The sequence below is a fragment of the Callorhinchus milii genome, unplaced genomic scaffold (genome assembly GCF_018977255.1).
Source record: "Callorhinchus milii isolate IMCB2004 unplaced genomic scaffold, IMCB_Cmil_1.0 Scaffold2, whole genome shotgun sequence".
NCBI lineage: Eukaryota > Metazoa > Chordata > Chondrichthyes > Chimaeriformes > Callorhinchidae > Callorhinchus > Callorhinchus milii.
In genome coordinates this window covers 39,010,896-39,032,580 of record NW_024704743.1, presented here as the reverse complement: position 1 = coordinate 39,032,580, position 21,685 = coordinate 39,010,896, and the positions used below count along the sequence as shown (strand labels likewise).

At 40.3% G+C, this 21,685-nt stretch overlaps 1 protein-coding gene and 1 non-coding gene across 2 annotated transcripts in view; both read left to right on the top strand.

Annotated features, from left to right (window-relative positions):
• myo10 (myosin X) overlaps positions 1–21,685 on the top strand; it is a 156,917-nt gene that overhangs the window by 112,457 nt on the left and 22,775 nt on the right. The window contains exons 20-23 of the mRNA XM_007901716.2: positions 2,929–3,009; positions 16,308–16,432; positions 17,484–17,598; positions 20,915–21,021. Coding sequence (XP_007899907.1) covers positions 2,929–3,009; positions 16,308–16,432; positions 17,484–17,598; positions 20,915–21,021 — 428 coding nt within the window. The remainder of the gene's footprint in view (positions 1–2,928; positions 3,010–16,307; positions 16,433–17,483; positions 17,599–20,914; positions 21,022–21,685) is intronic.
• trnae-uuc lies at positions 7,684–7,755 on the top strand. Its single transcript has one exon. It is a non-coding gene; the product is annotated as a tRNA-Glu (tRNA).

Sequence of the window (21,685 nt, the reverse complement as noted above, 5' to 3'; positions counted from 1 at the left end):
AATCGTACACTTGAAACACCGGTTCTACTTGTGTTTGATATTGCACCTTATCACATTGTCAAAAGATGTAATTGTTCTTAAATAAAAAGATTTATATATACCTGGAAGATTTTATAACTCTAGTTGCCCATGTTAATATTAGATCTTGGAAGTTCTGTCCACTATCCTAGTATCCAGTTTACAGAAGTTCATCATCCTAAAACTTCACCCAAGTGACCATTCTTCAGTTGTGAGCCTTAGACACAAAGGGTTCTATTATTGTTTTCATTATAGAACATGCATGAGCAAACAGATCACTAGTTTTAGCGGACCTCACAGTCTTGCTACTTTTATAGACGAGATGGCATCGCGGTTCAACCCAGTCCTTTGCAGACAGCAAGGGTCGGCGAGCACAATCAGGGGTGGGAACCCTGACTGATTATTTTTAAATTACTCTTTTCATATGACCCAGGGGCATTGAGGACTATTATATTAAGCCCAGCTTGGACCAAGGATGAAACCCAAGACCTTCCTGATCAGTATCCATACTATGATTTTGTTGGCAAACACCACAGCCATTGTGCACACGGCAAGGTTCAATAAACCTCCATGTGATGAATGATCCATTAATCTTCAGGATGGTTAGCCAGGACTTTGAGAGAAACTCCCAATTCTTTTCAGAATCTGCTGTGGGAGGTTTTTCCTCCATAGTTCCTGTAGGGTATCTGGTGGAGCTCCTCACTGCAGGGAGCGAGAGCACTTCATTTATCATTCACTTTGTGGAAGTGCTCCACCTGCTAGTCATACCATTGAGGAGCTGGGCATGAACTGGTGACCAGCTGTGGAAAGGTTTCCCACCAATCTACTTATTTCACAGCTGGAAGAGAGTTTGTTTGGAAGCAACAGAAGCAATAATTTTTCATGTCATGTCTTATTAATAAAAATCCTAGCATTTAGCATAGCGCCTTATCACGTTGTATAAAGTGACTTGACTGTATGTGTAATCAAATTTCAGCAGCCAGCTTGTGCACAGTAATGTCCTACCAACAGCCATGGAGTGAGAGGCCAAATGTATTTGGAGGATTCATTGGCCAGGAACGAGAATAGTGCCATGGGATCTTTAACGTACACCTGAACAGGCAGTAGGGATTTCGGTTTAACGGCTCATCCAAAGGCTGGCATCTCAAACAGTGCAATACATCCCCAGCACTGCATTAGAGTGTCAGCTTCGACTATGTAATTCTGAGTGTTGACGTGGGGCTTGAACCCACATCCTTGTGAATCAGAGGCGAGAGTGCTACCACTGTGCCAGGTAAACGTACATTCAGGAGAAGAGGAGAAAATAAAGGAAATCATAAGATGAACTTAAAAGGCCCAATCGTAGGTCAGGCCTTTTTTTACTGGAGGCTGCACTGTCATTTCAGGCCACATTCAACTTTTGGCGAGGCTGGAGCAGTCTCAAACCTCTTTACAACTGTATTATTTTAACATTTGACACTTTTTTAAAAACAAATCAATGGAAACTTTCAGTGCATCAGAAATCTAACAAAGTAAACTTTATCTGGCCAATAACAATGGCATAGCTTGAACAGTCTGAGGAGCACAGCGTGAGACCCATAACACTGGACGTTCAGTGAATGATTGCAAGACAGTCACTTGGTGTTAGTATTTGTGGCCAGACATCCATGTAATGGACATATAGTGTTGGTTTGTTGCTGTTCTGGTACCAGCCGCTTACAGTAACTGTAGAGCATTAAACCAGCTTGAGTCACCACCATCAGGAGGAGGGCAGAGAGGAAATTAAATAAAAGGCCTAAGTTTCTTCCAATTCAATAGTTTTTAGACATTTAGTTGTTTCACACACAAATACACAGTCAAATCACTTTACAGTATATTCTGTGACGATGTCTAGAAAATGTGAAAAGCGCTATACCAAATGCAAGGATTATTTATTTATTAAAAATTGCCAGAAATGTAATCATTTTTTGCCTGTTTTCATAACTTAAATGACAGATGAGGTTGTATTAAGACATTTTAAAGGTTCTGGATATCATCTTTCAAAGGTTGGACCCTTTGGCACAGCATTTCATTTCATAGCAAAATATATGAATTTTTTTTTAAAAAATCAATCTTTCCGATCTCTCATCTTTTCCAAAGTTAAAAACTTTGTGGAAAGGTCAGTCTTATTTTATCACCGACACTCCAAAATAGCCTTGGGTTGTGAGCTACTGAATAAAAATATCTCATGTGTCAGCACTTTCCATCACAGTGAGATCACATTCATTGTGGATTACAGCGGTCTGAACTAAATACGATCCCTCAGGGTTTACATGGAACTCTAAAAATTTGAGTTTTAACCTGTAGAGCATTCACATCGGGAAGATTATAGTTGCCTAAAATCAATTCCTTCCTGTTTCACAGCTCCAAACAAAAATGTCGCAAAAGTTGATAGCACTGAAACTCATTTTGAGTAAATAACTCCCTATTGGGCCAGTCATCGATTTCTACTGTCACTTTGCAGCAAATGTGAAATTGCTGCATGGGTGGAAATAGTTTTTTTCAATCGCAAGAGATCCAGGTGTAAGCTTCAACTGGTTCTGAATTATTCTACTCTCAGAATGAAATAAGCCACGATATGTGAAGTTAATACAGTTTCTAACCACACAAGCTGTTTATATTTTTACTATGTGGGTATCATATCTGTTGCACTTTAACTTTAAGCTATTATCTGTTGAGTATTTAAAATAATTCAGTACCCTGTGGTGGGAGATGGTGACACAGATTTGTGATGCAACTTAAGTTCACAGAAAGCTTTTTTTAACGAAATATATAGCAAGTATTTATGTTTTAGCACAGACATTATTTCACCGCACACATTCACTGGTTCATCAGTTATGAAAGCCATAACCAGGTTTTATTTATGTTTTATTTATTTTCCTCAACTTTCAGAACTCCCTCCATTCCCTCATGGCAACGTTAAGCTCATCAAATCCATTCTTTGTCCGCTGTATCAAACCCAACATGCAGAAGGTGAGTTAACAATTGCCATCTAGACAGTTGTTGCAGCTCTAGTGTGTGTGCACTACACCCAGCTTTTCTTTCACTCTTTTCAACGACCTGTTTGATACATTCTCAGGGATGGATATTTTTTGTTAAAAGCAAGATGCTAATCGTTGAATTAAAAAAAACAAGTATTTTGTGTATGAAAAAGATTACTTGCCAAATAGTGGACTTTTGGGCAAGAGACAGATAGATGTATGTGTGTGAGATAATTAGCACCAGTGGACATACCCTGCAGTTTGTTTGTCTAAAGTTGTATAGTGGAGTTTGGTTGTGTGCTTGCCGTGTTCCCAAGTCAAAGGTTGTTGGTTGTTATCTCTTATTGCATAGTGGTTCAACGACTTGCGCTTCCTGAATAGTGTCTGAATCACTAGCAAGAACAGAGTCGAGGGGAAAACTGCACCTTGTGGACTCCCTGCTACACTGAGTCAGGAAGCAGTAATCTACGATGCTGAGAAGCTCAGGTGTTCTTCCCACTGGGGCGTTCCCAGTTTACGATGGGTTTTCTCCAGTATCAGTACAGATACTACCTTCTTTACCACTCATGTTCCTGACATTGTAATAGAGTGATAAGTCTGATCATACTGCACATAGATTATGCAGCTGTTATTCATTGATTGGTGCTTGATGTACAGGATACACAATGAGTACTTTTCAATGATTGGAACCAAAATCCCTTTTACTAAGATGCTGGCCACACAAAAAAATTCTGTGGTTGGAACAGTTTTACAGGAACGCTTGAAACAAAATATATTTGTATTTGTTTTCGGTCAGTAAATCAATAATTTTCTTGACCTATTATTTTTTTTAAAAAACTTACAAAATGAGTCCAGCAGAACAGTTTATGGGTTTCAAAAGGTTTGGGCTCCAGGCCCGCTATTAACACTCTTTTACTGTGATGCGACACCAGCAAACAATACCATTGTCGCTGCAACTAATTTATGTGCCAGTTGATGAATGAATCTTTCACTGGGTGCTTCCAGCAACTGCATTCAGAGGAATTATTGGGCAGTGCACAGAGCTGAGTGAACAAAGATTAAAAGTACCAGTGAAAGACCTGGTTGGAACCGACATGCAATTACTGCTAAACCTCTGGATATGGTGAATTAATGAAGTTTCCAAAAAAATATATGTAACTGAGCCCTTGCAGCTGGAATTGTATTGTCTTCCACTTTCTCATAGATGATTTCTCTCTGGTTAGAACTGATCAGGTTTTACACTAGTAAAGAGTAACATAGTGAAGAAGGAGAGGCTCAAATGTGTAGGTCACTGCAAGTTGAATCAGTATTACTTTTTTGTAAGTTTGGTGTCTGACACATACAGAAACCAATCCAAACATGTACATGGGTCTAAAATATTCTCTGTGTCTGGAATGGAATGCAAACTATCTCAGTGGAGACCCCAGAGTGTGAGTTGGGGGTCATGCTGGAGTATAACATTTTGAAATGTAAAATTTTACTTGCATATTTAATAATGTTTAAAAGTTTACTGCCAGCTAAATCTACATAGCTTACATTAATAATAATCCTTGCATTTGACATAGCGCCTTATCACGTCGTGGAGTCGTCTCAAAGCGCTTTACAGGATATATCGTTAAGTGAATTGGCTGTGTATTTTGTTGGCAAAACTCATTCAGAGAACTGTCTGGCAAGCTTCCCATTCCTTGTCCAGGAGGACATGCTACCCACTAGGGTATAGTCGTTTGGACTATGATGCCTCCACAGCAAATGCATGCGGGCCGTTCTGTACATATGCCAATTTACGTAACCTTTTGTATGTGACCCACTGATATCAGATGCATTACACATACTTCAGAAATATATTTTTATAATTACTGCTAATGAAAAAATGAAAAAAAATGCAGCGGAGACTGGGAGATTTGACGCGTATCATGCAATTTTGCTCTTGGCTTTAATTCCACCCCCATCTCCTGTCATTATTTATTAGATTCTCTCTGGAAAATCCATTTCTAAAGTATGTGCATGTACAATGAAATATTGTGAAACTATTGCCAAGAACAGTGAGTTTCCCATTTCCCAGTCCAGTGGGCAAAAGACCAAAGCTGCTGCCAGAAACAAACAATTTAGTGGAGTCGAGATTGGTCCAGGTCCCAAATTTCAGTTGAATTTCCAGACCTCCGAAATGCTAATGATCACTCAAATTAAAATTCTCTTGGCTTTGTTGCCTTAGAAACTAAAGAAAGTTATGCATGACCTTGACAATGGCATCAATGGAAACTGAAATACGACATAGCAGAAGAATCCATTCATAGTGTGTGTTTGAGTGAGGACGTGCGTGCACACAGCTCAGTGCAAAACATTGTGCTCACTGTAAAACATTGTATTCACTGCAAAATGTGCTCAGGTCTTGTTTTCACATAAGTGCTGGAAAGGCGTGGAAGGCTATTTAAATGCAATTTGTGTTGTTTGAAAGGAGTTCCTGTTACAGTGTCTGGATAGTTTTTGATGCAAACCTTTGGCACTTGAAAATACACGTTCAAATTCACATTATGAAGCTTGAGAGACTGGACCCTGATTTCAGCCTGTTAGAAGTGTTCACTGTGGTTATCGTCGAGCCAATCCACGGTGGACACAATTTGATTTCAGTAGCGGACAAAATGACATAACAAAGTTAACAGCCGAGAGACTGCAGGAAGCAGTTGGAATACCAGCTCCTGAAAGATTTTTGATTGTAAATCTTCAGTATCACTCTCTCCACAGACTCCAAAATAGCACGAATATTAAGGTACGTCTGTTCTCCTGCATTGTGAGGTAATGTTAAGGCTTAAATATAACCCAACTGAGTTTGAAAATAATTGTTTTTTTCTAGCTTGTTTTGCCCGCTGGACACGGGTGAAATCTACCACTTTACGTAGCTTGATAATAATAATAATGTCTGGAATGAAAGTGTTGCATTTCTGCTGTTACTCAGGTTAAACATTTTGGATTCTCGAGCACTTTGTTGCTTATTTGTATCCCCAGAAGGATCGCGCCGAGATATGTATTTGATGATGAATTACAATATTGTTGCGGTGCAGAATGCAGTGGACTATATTAATCCAAAACATCTTCCACTTGGAGTCATATTGTCATCAAAGTATCACACAATGCCAGCCTTTCTTTCTCTCTCTCTCCCCCACAGTGCTAGACTTCTCTACCCCCCACCCCCCCGCCACCCCACCTCCTCCTCACACACATCACACACAGACACACACACACACACAGACTTCTACCCCACCCCCCATCACACACAGACACCGCTTCTCTATCCATAAACTCATAATCTAGTCACTGTCCAATGCCCTCTACTAACATAGATTGCACAGAAGGAGAACATTATTTATAGGGATTATTAAGTTCCTAAAGCACAATGATTTCGGTGTTGCTATGTCCTGTTGATTGAGATTGTCGTCTATGCACAGAGCAAGAAAAGGCCATTTGAGTAATCATGTCTGCTATTTTACCTTATCATGGACATCATCCACCTCTACTTTATCTCTTGAGACAAGTATCATAGTCCAGTGTAACAAGATGTGACAAAGACATACAAAATTCAGATTTAAAAAAGTTCCAGCACATACATTAATATTACAGACCAGCACATAGCATCCTATTGTAAATCCTGTGAGATCTTTGAGTTGTCCTCCTGTCGTGAAAGCTGTCAAATGTAAGTATTATTATTAATATATCTACCGTTATCATTCTTTACCATTTAATAAACACCCAAATTAATAAACACCCACATTATTAAATATTCTAAATCTGGCATAATCTTGTTTCAATTACGATACAAGGTCAAGCTATTTTTTTGATTGATGAGTCTGGGTCAGCAGCAAAAGCTGGACTGATTTCAATACTCTTGCGTTGTGCAAATGAACAGTGTGTTGCGAGTACCTTGAGCTGGTATTTCAGAGGGTGGCTCAGCGCTCCTTTTTCCTTTACTCTTTTATCACAATGGGTTTGCCAGGGGATGGGAATATTCTGGCCTTTGAGTGTTGTCTGACCCCTGGTTTCCCAGCAACCTGAAGTTGTTTGGGAGAACATGTTAAAAGCGGTTTTACATCGAACATATCATATAGTGGCCGCGAGGTACACATAGCTCCATTCCCATGACGACGGCTTGTCATCCGTCCTTCGATGGAGATAATCCAGCGAAGGGTTTTTGTAGACGTAAAGGAATTTGCCACATTGAAGCAATTTGCTTGTGGAGAATTATTTTGCTTTGAATTTGCTTCTTTTAAGACCTGATGGATATAATACAAACAGCAGAACGAAACACTTCAGTGAACTGAAAACCAAAAATGCCTGTATTTGTGGCATCATTGGCTAAAAACTAGTTTTGCAGAAATAAGTTTTTTTCTAATCGATCTGCAAAATCATTGAATGGTTAATTTTTAATAAATTTATATTAGATATTTAGTGGCAAACTTCTAACGCTGGAAAAAGAAAAGCCGCCTGTGGGGTTGGACAAGTACTTAGTTAGCGGCAAAATAGCATCTGCAATGGGCACTGCGCTTTCTCCAGGGAATCCCTTGTATGTGCGTCAAACTGAATCATAAGTCTTCAGCTTCAAGAACAAGCAGTCAAAAGTCAAAGTTTGAGATACAGGAGATTTCTTGCAGAAAACTGTTTATGCAGTTTGTGGAGTCCTGTAGCTCAGTGGTTAGAGCACTCGCCTTTCAAGCAAGAGACCTGGGTTCGATTCCCGGCAGGGCAAAATGTTGGGCAACTTTCTTTACTCCACGCGCCTCTGTTTACTTAGCAGTAAGTAGGAACCCAGTTGTTAGTCGATTGGCGGATCGCTTTTCCGGGCGTAATAATTCCTTCAAAAAAAAAATAATAATAAAATAATTAAATTAATAAATAATAATAAATAATAAATTGGTCACTCAATCCACGACTGTTTGTGGAACACTGCTGTGCGTAATTGGCTGCCAAGTTTCGCCCACAAAATATACAGTCAATTCACTTTACAGTATATTCTGTGAAGTGCTTTGAGACGTCTCGAAGATGTAACAAGGCACTATATTAAATGCAAAGATTATTATTACACCACAAGTTCCTTTTTTGTCGTTCCATCGTTTGTCAATGCCTCTGTCAAATAATGCTTTCTTTCTCCAAAGTATTGTCAATTATAATCTGTCTTTAATACACTCACCACAGTGTCCAAAGTGAGGTTTAGCATAGGAGTATAGTTTGTGTACAGGATAATGTCTGCAGATGTTTCTGGTCCTGATGAGGATAAAGCAGAAATTCACAAGGAGGAAGGGTGGTTGAGGCCAGAACATGGGACTCATTTACTAAATAGTGTGATGCTGTGATGGGAGGGTGGGCATTCTGGAATGATGAGATGAAAGTGGGATGAAAGATCTTCTTTATCTCCCTTGTGATATTGTGTGAAACCTACAGACCAGAATGCAAACCAAACGGTTGAATACACAACACTATTGTAGCTGTTTTATGATCTTTATGTTATGAACAATCCCAACTGAGCCACAGAGCGAACAAAAAAAAATCCTGAGTTAATGACAGAATTGTCAGGTGGTTATGTCTGAAGGTTCCCGAATAATGTAAGTGCTGTACAGCAGTTGTGCCTTGTGTCAGGCGAGAGTTGCAGTAGGTGTTGTTCTGTAGGGTGAACTCAGTGCTGTTCTGTCTTAGCTGTTTTATAGTTGTCGTCTTTATTGTAAACTCAGTGCTGCTTTCTTCAGGGTTGTTTTGCATTAGCCACTTCAGTGTGGTGATATTCTGTGGTGTTCACTCAGTGCTTTCATTTGTTTTGTGTGAGTAACTCACGGTACTTTGGCAAAAGCTATTTTATGGTTGGTGTTTGCCTTCCGTACTTTTGTTGGGCATTTCGGGCCTTTCCTTGACTCATAAACTGCCTGAAACCAAACACAAACTGTGATGGAAACCAGGAGTCACATTTGGTTTTCGGACAGCCAGATGTCTGACTCATGCGGAAACCCATCACTGTGCTTAAGATTATCAAAACGAAACAGAGCTCCGTGCATCCCACCTACACGTGGATTTAGCGGTTTGCTTTTACACTATTTCTCTGCTGAGCAAAGGACTATAAGCAAAATGGCTGGCACACAACTGCTTTTGTCAGCATTTGGGATCATGATTTTCAGATGCAAACAGGGGTCATAATTAATGTGGAGATGATTACTTTAACTTTAGACCCACTACTCTGTTAACTGATTGCATTATTTTATCTTAAGCTTTTATACCTCACCTTAAGAGAGACTTGAAATCAGGAAGATACAATATTGTGTTCAATTGCTGCCCTAGTTTCAAGGATTTTAAATAAATTGAAAGAACTACAGTTCTACGGGTTGGTATCCATCTTTTTGCAGGTTTGAATGTGGTGCATCTAGGTGGGGAATATTCCTGGTAACAAACTTAACTGTGTCCTTTCCATGGGGCTGCACCACTCCGAGGACGTTCAAACTGGTGTGAATGTCACACTGATCAATTCCACGCAGAAGGGCAGGGAGTTGTGAACCTGCACTTTTTAATTCTCGAGAGGCAGAAACCCAATTCTATGTATTGTATAAAACAACAGATGGCAGGGAGTCTTTTGCAGAGCTGTAATACAATCTTGGGGTTCTAATGACATAAATTAATCGCCCAGGGATCTCTTTTGCAGTTTATGACCTTTTCAGAATCCATTATTGGGTTCCCAGTCACTAGTTATTTTATATATAACCTAACCGATTTCTGTTTATATTTTGTTTCAATATGTTTGGGAGGAAAATCCATATTCAATATGCAGTATTTTATTGCTTCATGACATTACTGAGCGAATTAACTGCCCCGATCTCCTACAAAAACACAATAACTACACTTTACAATAAATCCTGTGAAGCATTTTGAAACATCTTCCTAACATGTAAGGTTCTATATCAAATATAAGGATCATTATTTTATCATTTTATTATTTAATGTACTGCCAAAATGACACATTTGATCTACAACAGAGACAGCGCATTCCAATATTTTTTGTTTCAGTTCTCTCCAGGTTATTGCACACCTGTACACCATTTATGTGGGGAAGGCTTCAAAAGCTAAGATTTTAAAGAGGAAAAGCCTGGAAGAAAGGCAGCAGCTACTATATCATGGTTCTCGTTTTCAAATAAAATGATTTTTTTTCCCCCCTTCAGTTTGAGATTTGTTACTACACTTTGTTCGTTCCCAGCTCTAGCTCACTAAGGTGGGTCTTCAGAGGGTATTAAAATGTCCGACTTCCGGCTCAACACCAAGTCCAGGCCATATCATGGACCTGTGAGTTTGTGCATGGAGCTGATATTGTGGAATCCTGTAGCTCAGTGGTTAGAGCACTCGCTTTGCAAGCGAGAGACCTGAGTTCAATTCCAGGCAGGTCAGGGCGAAACCCTGGGCAAGTTTCCTTACTGCACACGCCTAATAATAATCCCTCCAAAAAAACAAAAACAATAATAAATTGGTAATTTTCAATCTACGACTGTTTGTGGGACATTGCTGTGCGCAATTGGCTGCCGCGTTCGCCCACAAATATACAGTCAATTCACTTTACAGTATATTCTGTGAAGCACTTTGGGACGTCTAGAAGACGTGAAAAGCGCTATATCAAATGCAAGGATTATTATTATTATATGGCTCCATTACGGACTGCCCTGTAAACTCTACAGGAGGTAAAGTGAATGGCGACTAAACTAAAGCTGTCACTAGCCGGGTGGAAGATGCAGTTTTAATTTGAAGATTTGCAACACAGGAAGAATTCATGTGTCTGTTCTGGTGCTATCACCTCCACTGGAGATACCTACAGTAGAATGGTGCCTATTCGCTTGCCAATTCTCCTCAAATCCACTAATTATCAGATGTGCTGAGCTCCGCGAAAAAGGAGTCTTTTGCAGTGTTTTGTAAGTCACATGACACCAATAAAAGCCCTGAGCAAACACCACAGAACACTGAAATGGCTACAGCAGGACAATAATAATAATCCTTGCGTTTGATATAGACCCTTATCACGTATTCGAGATGTCTCAAAGAGAGAAAGAGCGAGAAAAGTGAACTCCAAGCTGCAAAGAAATCTTGTCGCACACGTGAGATTACACTGTGAAATGGCAATGCAAAGATAAAAGTTTATTTAGAAATCTTCAGTGTAGGCTTCAAGATGGAGAGAGAGAGAAAATCTTGAGAGAAAATTATAGAGATAGACAGTGTAAGATTGTAAGTTAGAGGGACTCAGAGTGACAAAGCACAGTATGGTGACAGAATAAGTTTGATGTAACATTTTCTTATCCAGAAACAGCCACTCCCAATTAGTGCAGATAATTGTTTCTCTACTGTACCCTACCCACTTCCCCTTGCTCATTCTACATTTCCTTTCATTAAAATAAATTCTCAAGTATTCAAAGCACTTATGGACTTGTCTTCAAAAGTCGTATTTGTTCTAAGGCAAAATTCATAGGCTGGTGGGATTTTCTCTCCCTTTATTTTTCTTCTTCTTTAAGGCACATTGAACATTTAAAAAATACATTTATGTCCTTGAATCAAAAAGAACAAGTGTAGGAAAATGTATGCCATTGTAACATTTGGAGTTTTAACACTTGGATGTATTTACTATTTGCAAGGTATTGGACATGCACGGGTACATCTGGTAATTAACGTCAAGCCTTTTGTATCACAAAATGAAACACACTTGGGTCCAGACAAGTGGTTTTGTTCTTGTCATTCCGGCCATAGAAATAAAAGTGACTTTGAGGACCATAAGCCAGACAAGGTGTCCTCAGGAGACAGCTGGCTGTTAATTAGTTTTTAAACACCATTTTCATGGACGTTCAACAGCAGGGAAGGATGGTCCAAGAGAAACTTCGGCACAGAATGCTGACTGCTGGCAGCAGTGCGGGTGATGTCTGTGTCACAGGAAACTTGCTCTAATTAGTTTGACCTCGGTGAAGCTGTGACAGATTATTCACAGGTGGGGAGGAGGGTCTGTGAGAGACCCCAGCTGGAGCCTGCTCTGTGTGGCTGTACCTTGCCTATTGGGTTCTGGTGAATTCGAAGGTTTTGAGAATGACCGAGGAAGCGGTTGTGCTCCCTGCTCCCATTGTGCTTGCAGACGACTCTCTTTAGAAAGTCAAAGCCTTTTAATTCCAGCTTTGCACTTCCAAGTGTATTAGGACTAAATTAGCAACTCAAGTATGGGCACAAAGTGAAGAAAAAAAATGAACTGCTTTGTGACACAAATTGGCACGATTCCATTTGTCATTTTGCTGCATAATGTTTTCTCTGCCCAGACTTACAACCCTCTTGAATAGACATTTACACATTTGCAGAAACCCCAGGGATATTTTTGTGAGGAAAGCAGTATTGGTGTTTCAGTGGCCTATATCGAAGAATGGTTGGGGCATCAGTTTATGTTGTTTTCCCTCCAAAGAGACTTCCCTCTGTGTGGTGTGGGAGGTCACATTGGAGCGTGAGTTATACTGGGCTGTTTTTGTACATCTCAGAGCAGCTGGGTACTGAGCTGTGTCTGCTCAGGCCTACAGACAGGGATCCCTGCTGACCGGTGAACCACAGATTGTGCTTCCCACAGAAACCAAAAGAGGGGAAAGGGGACAGCAGAAGTCTTTTAATTGGGAAAACAATAATCGTTAGGTTATCAGGTCATCAAAACATTTCAAAGCGCTTCATATGATTTCCTGTCAAATGTAGTGATAGTGAATTTATCGGCAAGTTGTGGCAGCCAATTTACACACAGAAATGTCCCTTAAACAGCCATGAAGTGAGTGACAATTTTTATCTGGGGGATTTGATGACCAGGACAACTGGAGAAACTCCCTTCTCTTTTTGAATAGAAATTTGAATATGCTGATCGTGTCTATAGTGCCATGAAACCTTTAATGTTTATTTGAATAGGCAGACGAGACCTCATTCATAAGACAGCACCTCTGATCATGCAGCACACACCCAGTATTGCATTGGAGAGTCAGCAAAGACTGTGAGTTCAAAGCGAAAAAGCCACGGGTTTGATGAATAATTCCATAACCCTCTCCCACCCCTGAAACATGTACGCACATGTAACTTCCCGACTAGAATAAAGAATCAAAGGTGTAGGAATTGCTGGTTTCTGCAAAACACCTCCTGGTGGTCAGCTGAAGCCTGTGAGCAAGTTTTGACAGTTGTCTTCACCCACTTGAGGTCAAAGGACCACAAGAGCTTTGTGGAGAGAAATGAGGGAATTGGAGAAATGTCCCACTGTCCAATAAACTATGTTTCACCTTTACATGTTTACCCTAGCGAAGATAAAAAGTATCGTTACTTCAAACCTATGATCTGTACTGCGCCCCACATTTACTTAACCAAGGACTGAACATAAAATGTACCCGGTGCTGATGGATTATTTTTTAAATCTCATTGAACCCCCTGGGTATAGCTGTGTACATTGACCCATTTCCATACTTGTTTGAGAACACTTTGATGCTAATGAACATTTTTTTAAAACCTCTGATTCCTTCATTTCTTTCCTGTTTGCAATAGGTAAACCCTTGGCAAGCATCATGTTGTTTGAGAGTTCAAATAGATGTTCACATCACTTATCTGTGAAAAGTTAAAGATGGTGATGGCAGTGTGCTGAAGAGATTTGGGGCAAGTTTTTTTTTGACTGGCATTGTGTGAGAGCTCCACTCATGTGCTATCACCTCAGATGCAACAGGGATCCATCCACTAGTGCTATGGTGTATTTGCTATATAACTGGATTCCCATTATTAAAGAAAAACCCAGCTTTTGCTCCAACCACAGCAAAACCCCATTATAAACACCCCCATTTTAGTACTCTCTCACTTATAGTGCCAGTGTCCTTCCTTATGTGAACAGGTCTTTGTAATACTCTTGTTACAGATACACTGCCAAGTGGAAATAGTCTTTCAAAACTAGCTATTGATTTCCAATACTCTATGATCAAGAGAATCTGCCTTACTGCAATTTCCGATAAGACATATGCCCATTACGTGGCTGCTTGAAGGGCCTAAGGTTGATGCGTTCTCAAACATATTCGCGGACTCTTATTTGCTTTTCAATGATATAACTAGCAGCCCTCTCTTCACACATCGATTTTAGATAGGCTCATACAGCGTAGAAAAGGGCGAGGGTTGGAGAGAACAAATATTTGCTGTAGTAGGCTTGCAAAATTGTCAGCTGGACCTCTCTCGCTTTCTCTCTCTCTGTCGCTTTCCCTTGAAATTGGTGTGAAGACCACAGCTGCTTTGTCTCAATAGGTGACTTGTTGAAGCTCGCCCTTTTGGTGACTGTTGAATATTACTGGACCAGTACTGCTCTCGCTGCAGTCCAATAGCCCTCCCAGTACAAGCCACTAATTACCCTCAGCATGGAAAGCGTTGTCATAGAAACTAGTCACTTTTAAATTGCTAGACTGACTTTAGTATTGTTCAGTTTATCTGCTTGTCTGAGCGAGGTCAGGGCAGTCGCAATCCTTAGCTTTTACGTATGGAATTCAACTAAAGATTTGAAGGAGCTGGTGAACTGGGCACATTATATTCACTCTACCGCTTGGTAAGTATTTAACTTTAGCTTCAGATAACAAGGAGAACTTGAACTTTTTTTTTAATCTTATTTGCCTATGGTTGTAGCTTTCTTTAAAAAATGGGAGTCTTGCTGTGCTTTTGCTTAAGGGTCAGTTAGAAAGTGTGTTAGTTTTTGTTTCCTTCTGGGAGCAAAAACTTTTAAGTCAGATTTTAGGTGATTACATCGATCCCTGAAAGATTAGTAACTTATTGGGTGTCTTAAACCAGCCATAAAACTACTGAATGATTGAAAGGGCGGAATGGTGCGTAACTGCTCAAAACCAAAAGAGAGGACAAAGAAACAGCTCAGGTAGCTGATGTATCTCTACTGCCTCATGTGTATGGAGTCCCCTGCATATGTTACTTAAGTTCTTGGTCAGGCCAGTGAGTGCGGAATGTGAGTGCCATGAGGTGAGGCAGTGGTTGGGATGGGAAGGGAAAAGAGTAAGGAGTGCAAAGTGTCTGATTCACTCACCTTGATGAAATCTCCCCACCTGCTGGTTGATTTGCTGCTGATGGTACCTGTGGATTTGTGGAACCCATTATGAGTCTAATTTCCCTGCTCATTTTAGTGTTCAGAGCTGTGCTATTGCTTCTCACAAGGAGATTTTCTTTTTCTCTCTTTGGTCCTGTGTGCACAGTGAAGCTTTGAACAATGATCTGTTCTCTAGCGACTAGTTATAGAAGAGGGGGTGGGGAGGTGTTTGAATCCTTTGTCTGCCTGATTGATTACTTTAGTATATGAATAATGAAATGTGAAAGAAGAACAATGGATAAATGACTGTGAAACTGTGCAGAGGCAAAGACCTTTCAATTGTTTTCAACAACACTTTTAGATTTAAAGGAAACTTTTAGATATTAATATAGAAAAGATTATTCTTCCCAGTGCAACAGCCTCTTTCTTATTCTTTTTGTGCTTACGAGGATTGATTTACAGTAATATTTCTGGATATGACACTGGATCCTCTTCACAAATGTCTGTTTCAACATGATGGCTGTTGTGAGCAATTTATTTTACAGCATCCCTTTCTGAAAATTGCAGCATATTGGCAATTCAGACTTTTGCAGTGTTATTTTCTGCTTTCTTTTTCTCCTCTTTTTTTCTCTCTCCCTCTCGTTTTTCCTTTCTTCCTCCCTCTCTGCCAGGGGCATTTTGACTCATTCGTTCTGCTGGGGCACGGTTCCACAGGAATTGGGCACTGTTCAGCACCTCTGAATAATCTCCCTGCAGAAAAGCCAAAGTGTCCATTCCTCTTGTGTGAACATTACAGTGAATGTCAGATATTGCACTAAGGGAGACAACACAGCTGAGTCGGATACTGTGCCAGCTCTATTCTTCCCCGCACCACACACACCCCCACCACAAACATTCACCCACATGATTTCATCTTATTTATAAATATAGGAAAGTTTAAATTTTGACTGAAAGCAATTTGTATCATCAGTGCCTCCATAACATTATCGTACCTTGTTCTTTATGCAATCATGTCTTATGTTAGTGAAACTTCGATATGGCGATGTCTGGAATGCCTCAGGAAAATCTAATTTTAATGTTCATCACGCAGAGAAAAATGCTTTAGCAGCTGGAATGTATAAATAATCAGAGGCAATAAATTTTCCCATTGGGGTTCAATATTACTCTGCAATTCCCGATGTCAGATTGAGTAATTCTGTTCTCTGGTTTGCCTCTCCTCTCAGATGCCAGATCAGTTTGACCAAACTGTGGTGCTGAACCAGCTGCGGTATTCAGGAATGTTAGAAACTGTGAAAATACGGCAAGCTGGATTTCCGGTCAGAAGGCCCTTCCAGGACTTTCATGCAAGGTATCATTTGTGAACAATTTATATAACGCCTTTCACATCAAAGCCTTCACATGACTTACTGTAAAATGTAGTGACTGTATTTTGTACACGGACGGGTTGGCCAATTTGCACATAGGAATGTCCCAGAAAGAGCTATGGAGTGAATGGCAGTGACATACTGCTTGTGAACTTGGCTCAGGCTGTTGAGCTTGGTGCTGTTGCTGCTAATGTTCAATTCCCGGCAGGGCGAAACCTTGGGTAAGTTTCCTTACTCCACACGCCTAATAATAATCCCTCCAAAATAAAACAATAATAAATTGGTCATTTTCAATCTACGACTGTTTGTGGGATATTGCTGTGCGCAATTGGCTGCCGCGTTCGCCCACAAATGTACAGTCAATTCACTTTACAGCATATTCTGTGAAGCGCTTTGGGACGTCTAGAAGACGTGAAAAGCGCTATATCAAATGCAAGGATTATTATTATTAATGGGAAAAGACGGCAGACAAAAGGGACAGCCGGGAGGCTGGAAGGACCAAATGTGTCCGAACTCTCATTGCAATCTCAGCCGTGACATTCTAGCTCCAAGAATTCAGTCTCAACTGGCTTCTGCTCTCATCTCCAGTCCACCCACCACCCCCCCCCACACACACACACACACACCCTCCCCCCACGACGCAACTGACATGCTTTTGGGGTTACAATTCCTGTTCAAATCAGTCTTTAAATATGGCCAACATGTCCAGGCAGCAGTTAACACTGCATGTTAAACTGAAGTCACGGATTCATTCTGAAAACGGCTTCTGATTGACTACAGTTCTGCTGTCTGCTGGAGAATAACACTGAAACAGAACAATTTTCATGCGTTAAAGTTTGGGCACAAAAAATTATATAGGACCAATCGTTCACTCTAGTACCAGTAGTTTCCTGGAATTTGTATCCTGAGATAGAACTTAACTGCTTTTGGTGAATCAACCTGCTAATGGCTGCAAATTGACTTGATGGCTGTACAGTTTACAAGATGTATATTTAGTGAACAGTGCAGGCTGAGTTCATGGGCTTCTCTCTTCAGGTATAAAGTCTTGATGCAAAACCTCGATCTGCCAGAAGATGTGAAGGAAAAGTGTGCTGCGCTGCTTCATCTCTATGACAACACCAACATGGATTGGCAGCTGGGGAAAACAAAGGTAAATACCAGATGGAGACTTCTTTATTCCCTGTGAAGTACTGTGGTATTAATTGCTGGATGGTAGAAAATCAATCTAATTTGAAATGATTTGTAACAGGAATAATTAATATTGACACAAATTATAAATGGAGAAAACGGGAAGAAATAATAGTTTGGATTTTACTGAAAAGTGTATTGAGTATCGTGAAGTCCTGTAGAGTATTAGTTAGAGCACTCACCTCACAAGCGAAAGGACCCAGATTCGATTCCCAGGCAGGGCGAAACCGTAGGCAAGTTTCCTTACTCCAGATGCCTCTGTTTACCTAGTAGTAAGTAGGAATCCAGTTGATATTCGATTGGCGAATCGCTTTCCAGGGGTAATAATCCCTTTAAAGAAAAAAATAATAATCACAATAATTTGATCACTCAATCCACGACTGTTTGTGAGACACTGCTGTGTGCAATTGGAATGCCGTGTTTCGTCCAGAAAATATGCAGTCAATTCACTTTACAGTATTTTCTGAGAAGTGCTTTGAGACGTCTCAATGATGTGATAAGGTGCTATATCAAATGCAAGGATTATTATTATTATTATTATTATTATTATTATTATGTAGGCAAACTTAACAGTCAATTTGAGTTCAGCAATGTCCCACAAACAGCTATGAAGTTAATGATCAATTCTTTCTGGAGAATTGTTGGTCAGGACACCGGGAGAAACTGCCTTTTCTTTTCCAAAGGTCCCATTGAATTCTTAAAAACCAAACAAACAGATAGAAGGGATCTCAGTTTAATGTCTCATTCAAAGGACTGCATATCTAACAATGCAGTCTTCCCACCACACTGGATTGTCAGTCTAGACTGTGATCTTAAAGTCCTGACGCGGGTTTGAATTTTCAGCCTTATGTCTCAGAGGAGGTTAGCAATCAAGCCCGGCTGACATTTAAAACCCATCAAATCACATCTTCACAATCTATTTAAAACACTTCAGAAAGTGATGCACTTCTGGCAGAATTTCTTGTTTGCGACTCGGAATCAATATCAACGATACCACATTACAAATTGCAACTCCATATCCATGTTAAAAAAAAGCCACCCTTGAATTGGTTTTAACCGAACAGCCTACTGCCTTCCTTACAAATAAATGTTCTTCTGCTGACTCTGTCTGATGTCTGGGTGTATGATTCTGCCTTCACCCCTATAAACACAGTTGGCATGGTGGGAGTTATCAGTGAACTGTACCTCGGCACCGCAATCATATTAAACCACTTCATATATTTCTTCTACTGCCCATATGTTTAGTGGTGGATTGAATGAAACAGATCTGGTTCTTTTCAGTTTAATCCCCCTGGAGGTTCAGTATTATTGTGCTGATTCCATGTTATTAGCATTGACCAGGTTCACATGGGAGCCTGGAGATATTGGCAAAACAGCAGGGGATTGCTAATCCCTGAAAATTAAATGTACTTGAGATCGTCATGATCCATAATAAATAGAGATACCAAGCTGGCTTTACATAAGTTGTCATCAAACTCTTGTTCATTAAACGCATTACAGCACAATATTGATTTAATATCCCCCCCACCAACTTCCCCTGGCTCTTCTTTCCTGGGCGAGGTATTAAATGGTGCCCAACATTCAATTGGCCATTTTTCATATGTGAGTCCAGACTACTGGAATACACTGTAGACACATACAGTTTCCACCAGCACTTCTGGGCAATGATCAGGCATAGAAACCCTGCGTGTTCCCATACCGAGCCCAGAACACTGAGGGGAAAGATGCAGTCAAAGAAAAAGACCTTGAAATGGACCTTGAAGGAGGTGAGGGAAAGGGGGGAGGCAAGATGAGATGAGGTGGAGAACAGATAGGCTGAAAGCCTGAGTGCCAATGTGGGGGCAGGCATGGCAGGGACATAAACCAGACCAGTGCCTGCTGAGTGGAGGGAGTGGTTTGCACTTTTAAGAAGGTCACAGACGTGGGGTGGGACAAGACCATGGAGGAATTTAAAAGTGAGGATGAGGATCTTGAACTCAATCCTCTGGGGAATGAGGGGCCAGTAGAACCAGACGAGGATGGGGATCGGCTCACAGAGCCAAGTGCAGGACCCTGATACAGCAGTTTCTGACATTTTATTCCCGTTGTTCAAATGAGAACCTCCTTGTCAAATCAAAGTTATACTCTTATTACATTAAGAAACTCCAGCTGTTCCTATCCTTTATGGCTTACAATCAATCAAAATTATATCCAAGTAACCTAATGCACAAGCTGATGTATTTAATCTAAAGTAATAAATATGCGAGAATAGACCATGTGAAGTGTACTTTGAAGCAGTAACATGTTGAGTGGTTCAAATTGTATTCTAAACCTAGAGAGACAAGTGGTTTATTAACTAAACCCTCTACATGTGTTATTACTTTGACTTGAACCCCATCAGTTTAATTTTATTCTTTCATAATATGTACAAATTCCAAATACAGTAAAGCCCTTTTATAACATGGTAGTTATGTGCCACTGCGTACGTGGGCAGAAAGCCAGATACTTTCCAGGTCATCAGAAACTGCTGACACTTAATGTACATTGTGTGTATGCAACACACAGGAAGTCCTGTCGACAGCGACATAATGAGTTGGAATCCTGTAATGTAGTGGTTAAAGCACTTGCCTCACAAGTGAGAGGACCCGGGTTCGGTTCCTGGGTGGAGCAAAAACCTTAGACAAGTTTCCTTATTTCACACGCCTCTGTTTACCTAACAGTAAGTAGGAACCATTTGTTAGTCGATTGGCGGATCACTTTTCCTTCAAAATAAATATAATAATATTAATTTGGTCACTCATCCACTATTATTTGTAGGACACTGCTGTACGCAATTGTCTGCCACGTTTAGCCCACAAAATATACAGTCAATTCACTTTACAGTATATTTTCTGAAGCGCATTAAGATGTCTCAAAGACATCATAAGGTGCTATATCAAATGCACATATTATTATTAATATTATGACCTGGAAGTGGACAATTTAAAATGTGGGGGAGAGTGGCCGATGTGCAGGAAGCCAGCCGCCTGGTGCCCATTATAACAAAGTGTGATAGAATGCAGTTCAACCATATTTATTGACTGAAGAATTCAGAAATGTTAAGTTTGTGCATTTAACCTGAAATATATAATGATAATCTTACATTTGACACAGCACCTTATCATGTTGTTGAAACGTCTCAAAGTGCAATAACAAATGTTCCACATGAATGACTGACGTGCTGGGAAGTTATTTTCTGGCTAGTGCATGAAAGTAATACAGCAAAGTAACAGAACTCTCCTATATTCTGCTTTGTTTAGGTATTTCTACGAGAGTCCCTTGAACATAAACTAGAGAGACAACGTGAGGTGAAGGTCACCAAAGCTGCTATGATCATCCAGGCTCATGTCCTTGGCTATTTGGCAAGGTAGGTTACTCAACCTATGACTGCAATATGTTGAATCTTGCACGGTGTTTGATTTATGCTCAGGCTGCCCTTTACACTTGTATTTCTCTTTGTTAATCAGTGTAAATGGGGCAATAGTTGCTCACATTCCAATCTGAACCATTTGATAAAACAATCCTTAATGTGTAATATGGGTCAAAATATATTAATGAATAGTATCTCATCACCCCAAAAAAAAATTTCAAGTCACGTTTTCAGCACAAGTTGCAGGAATAGGGTCTGATCCCCCCTCTGGTCTTACATGAGTCACCTTTTGGTCTGAACAATGGTTTAAATCCATATTTAGTTTACATATTGGAGGTAGGAAGACCAGTGAGAACAGGAAAGTATTGGAGTTCTCCGATCCTCCTGCCACTGCTGTATTTATAGTGCATTGTGCTCGGATCTCCATGTGCACATGCAGCCATGAGGTGACATCAAATAGAGCTGGTTCTGAAGTTACATGGCGCCTGGATTTGTAAAGTGGAACAAAAGACACTAGCAATAATATGGAACCAACTGCACAGGTACCCAGGTCCTGTGTTACATGGACACAGTTTCTAAGTCCTGAACTTTGTGCGTTGCAAAAGCACAGGCGAGGTAAGTTTTCACACAGGATCTATAAACTTTCTATACATTGATGACC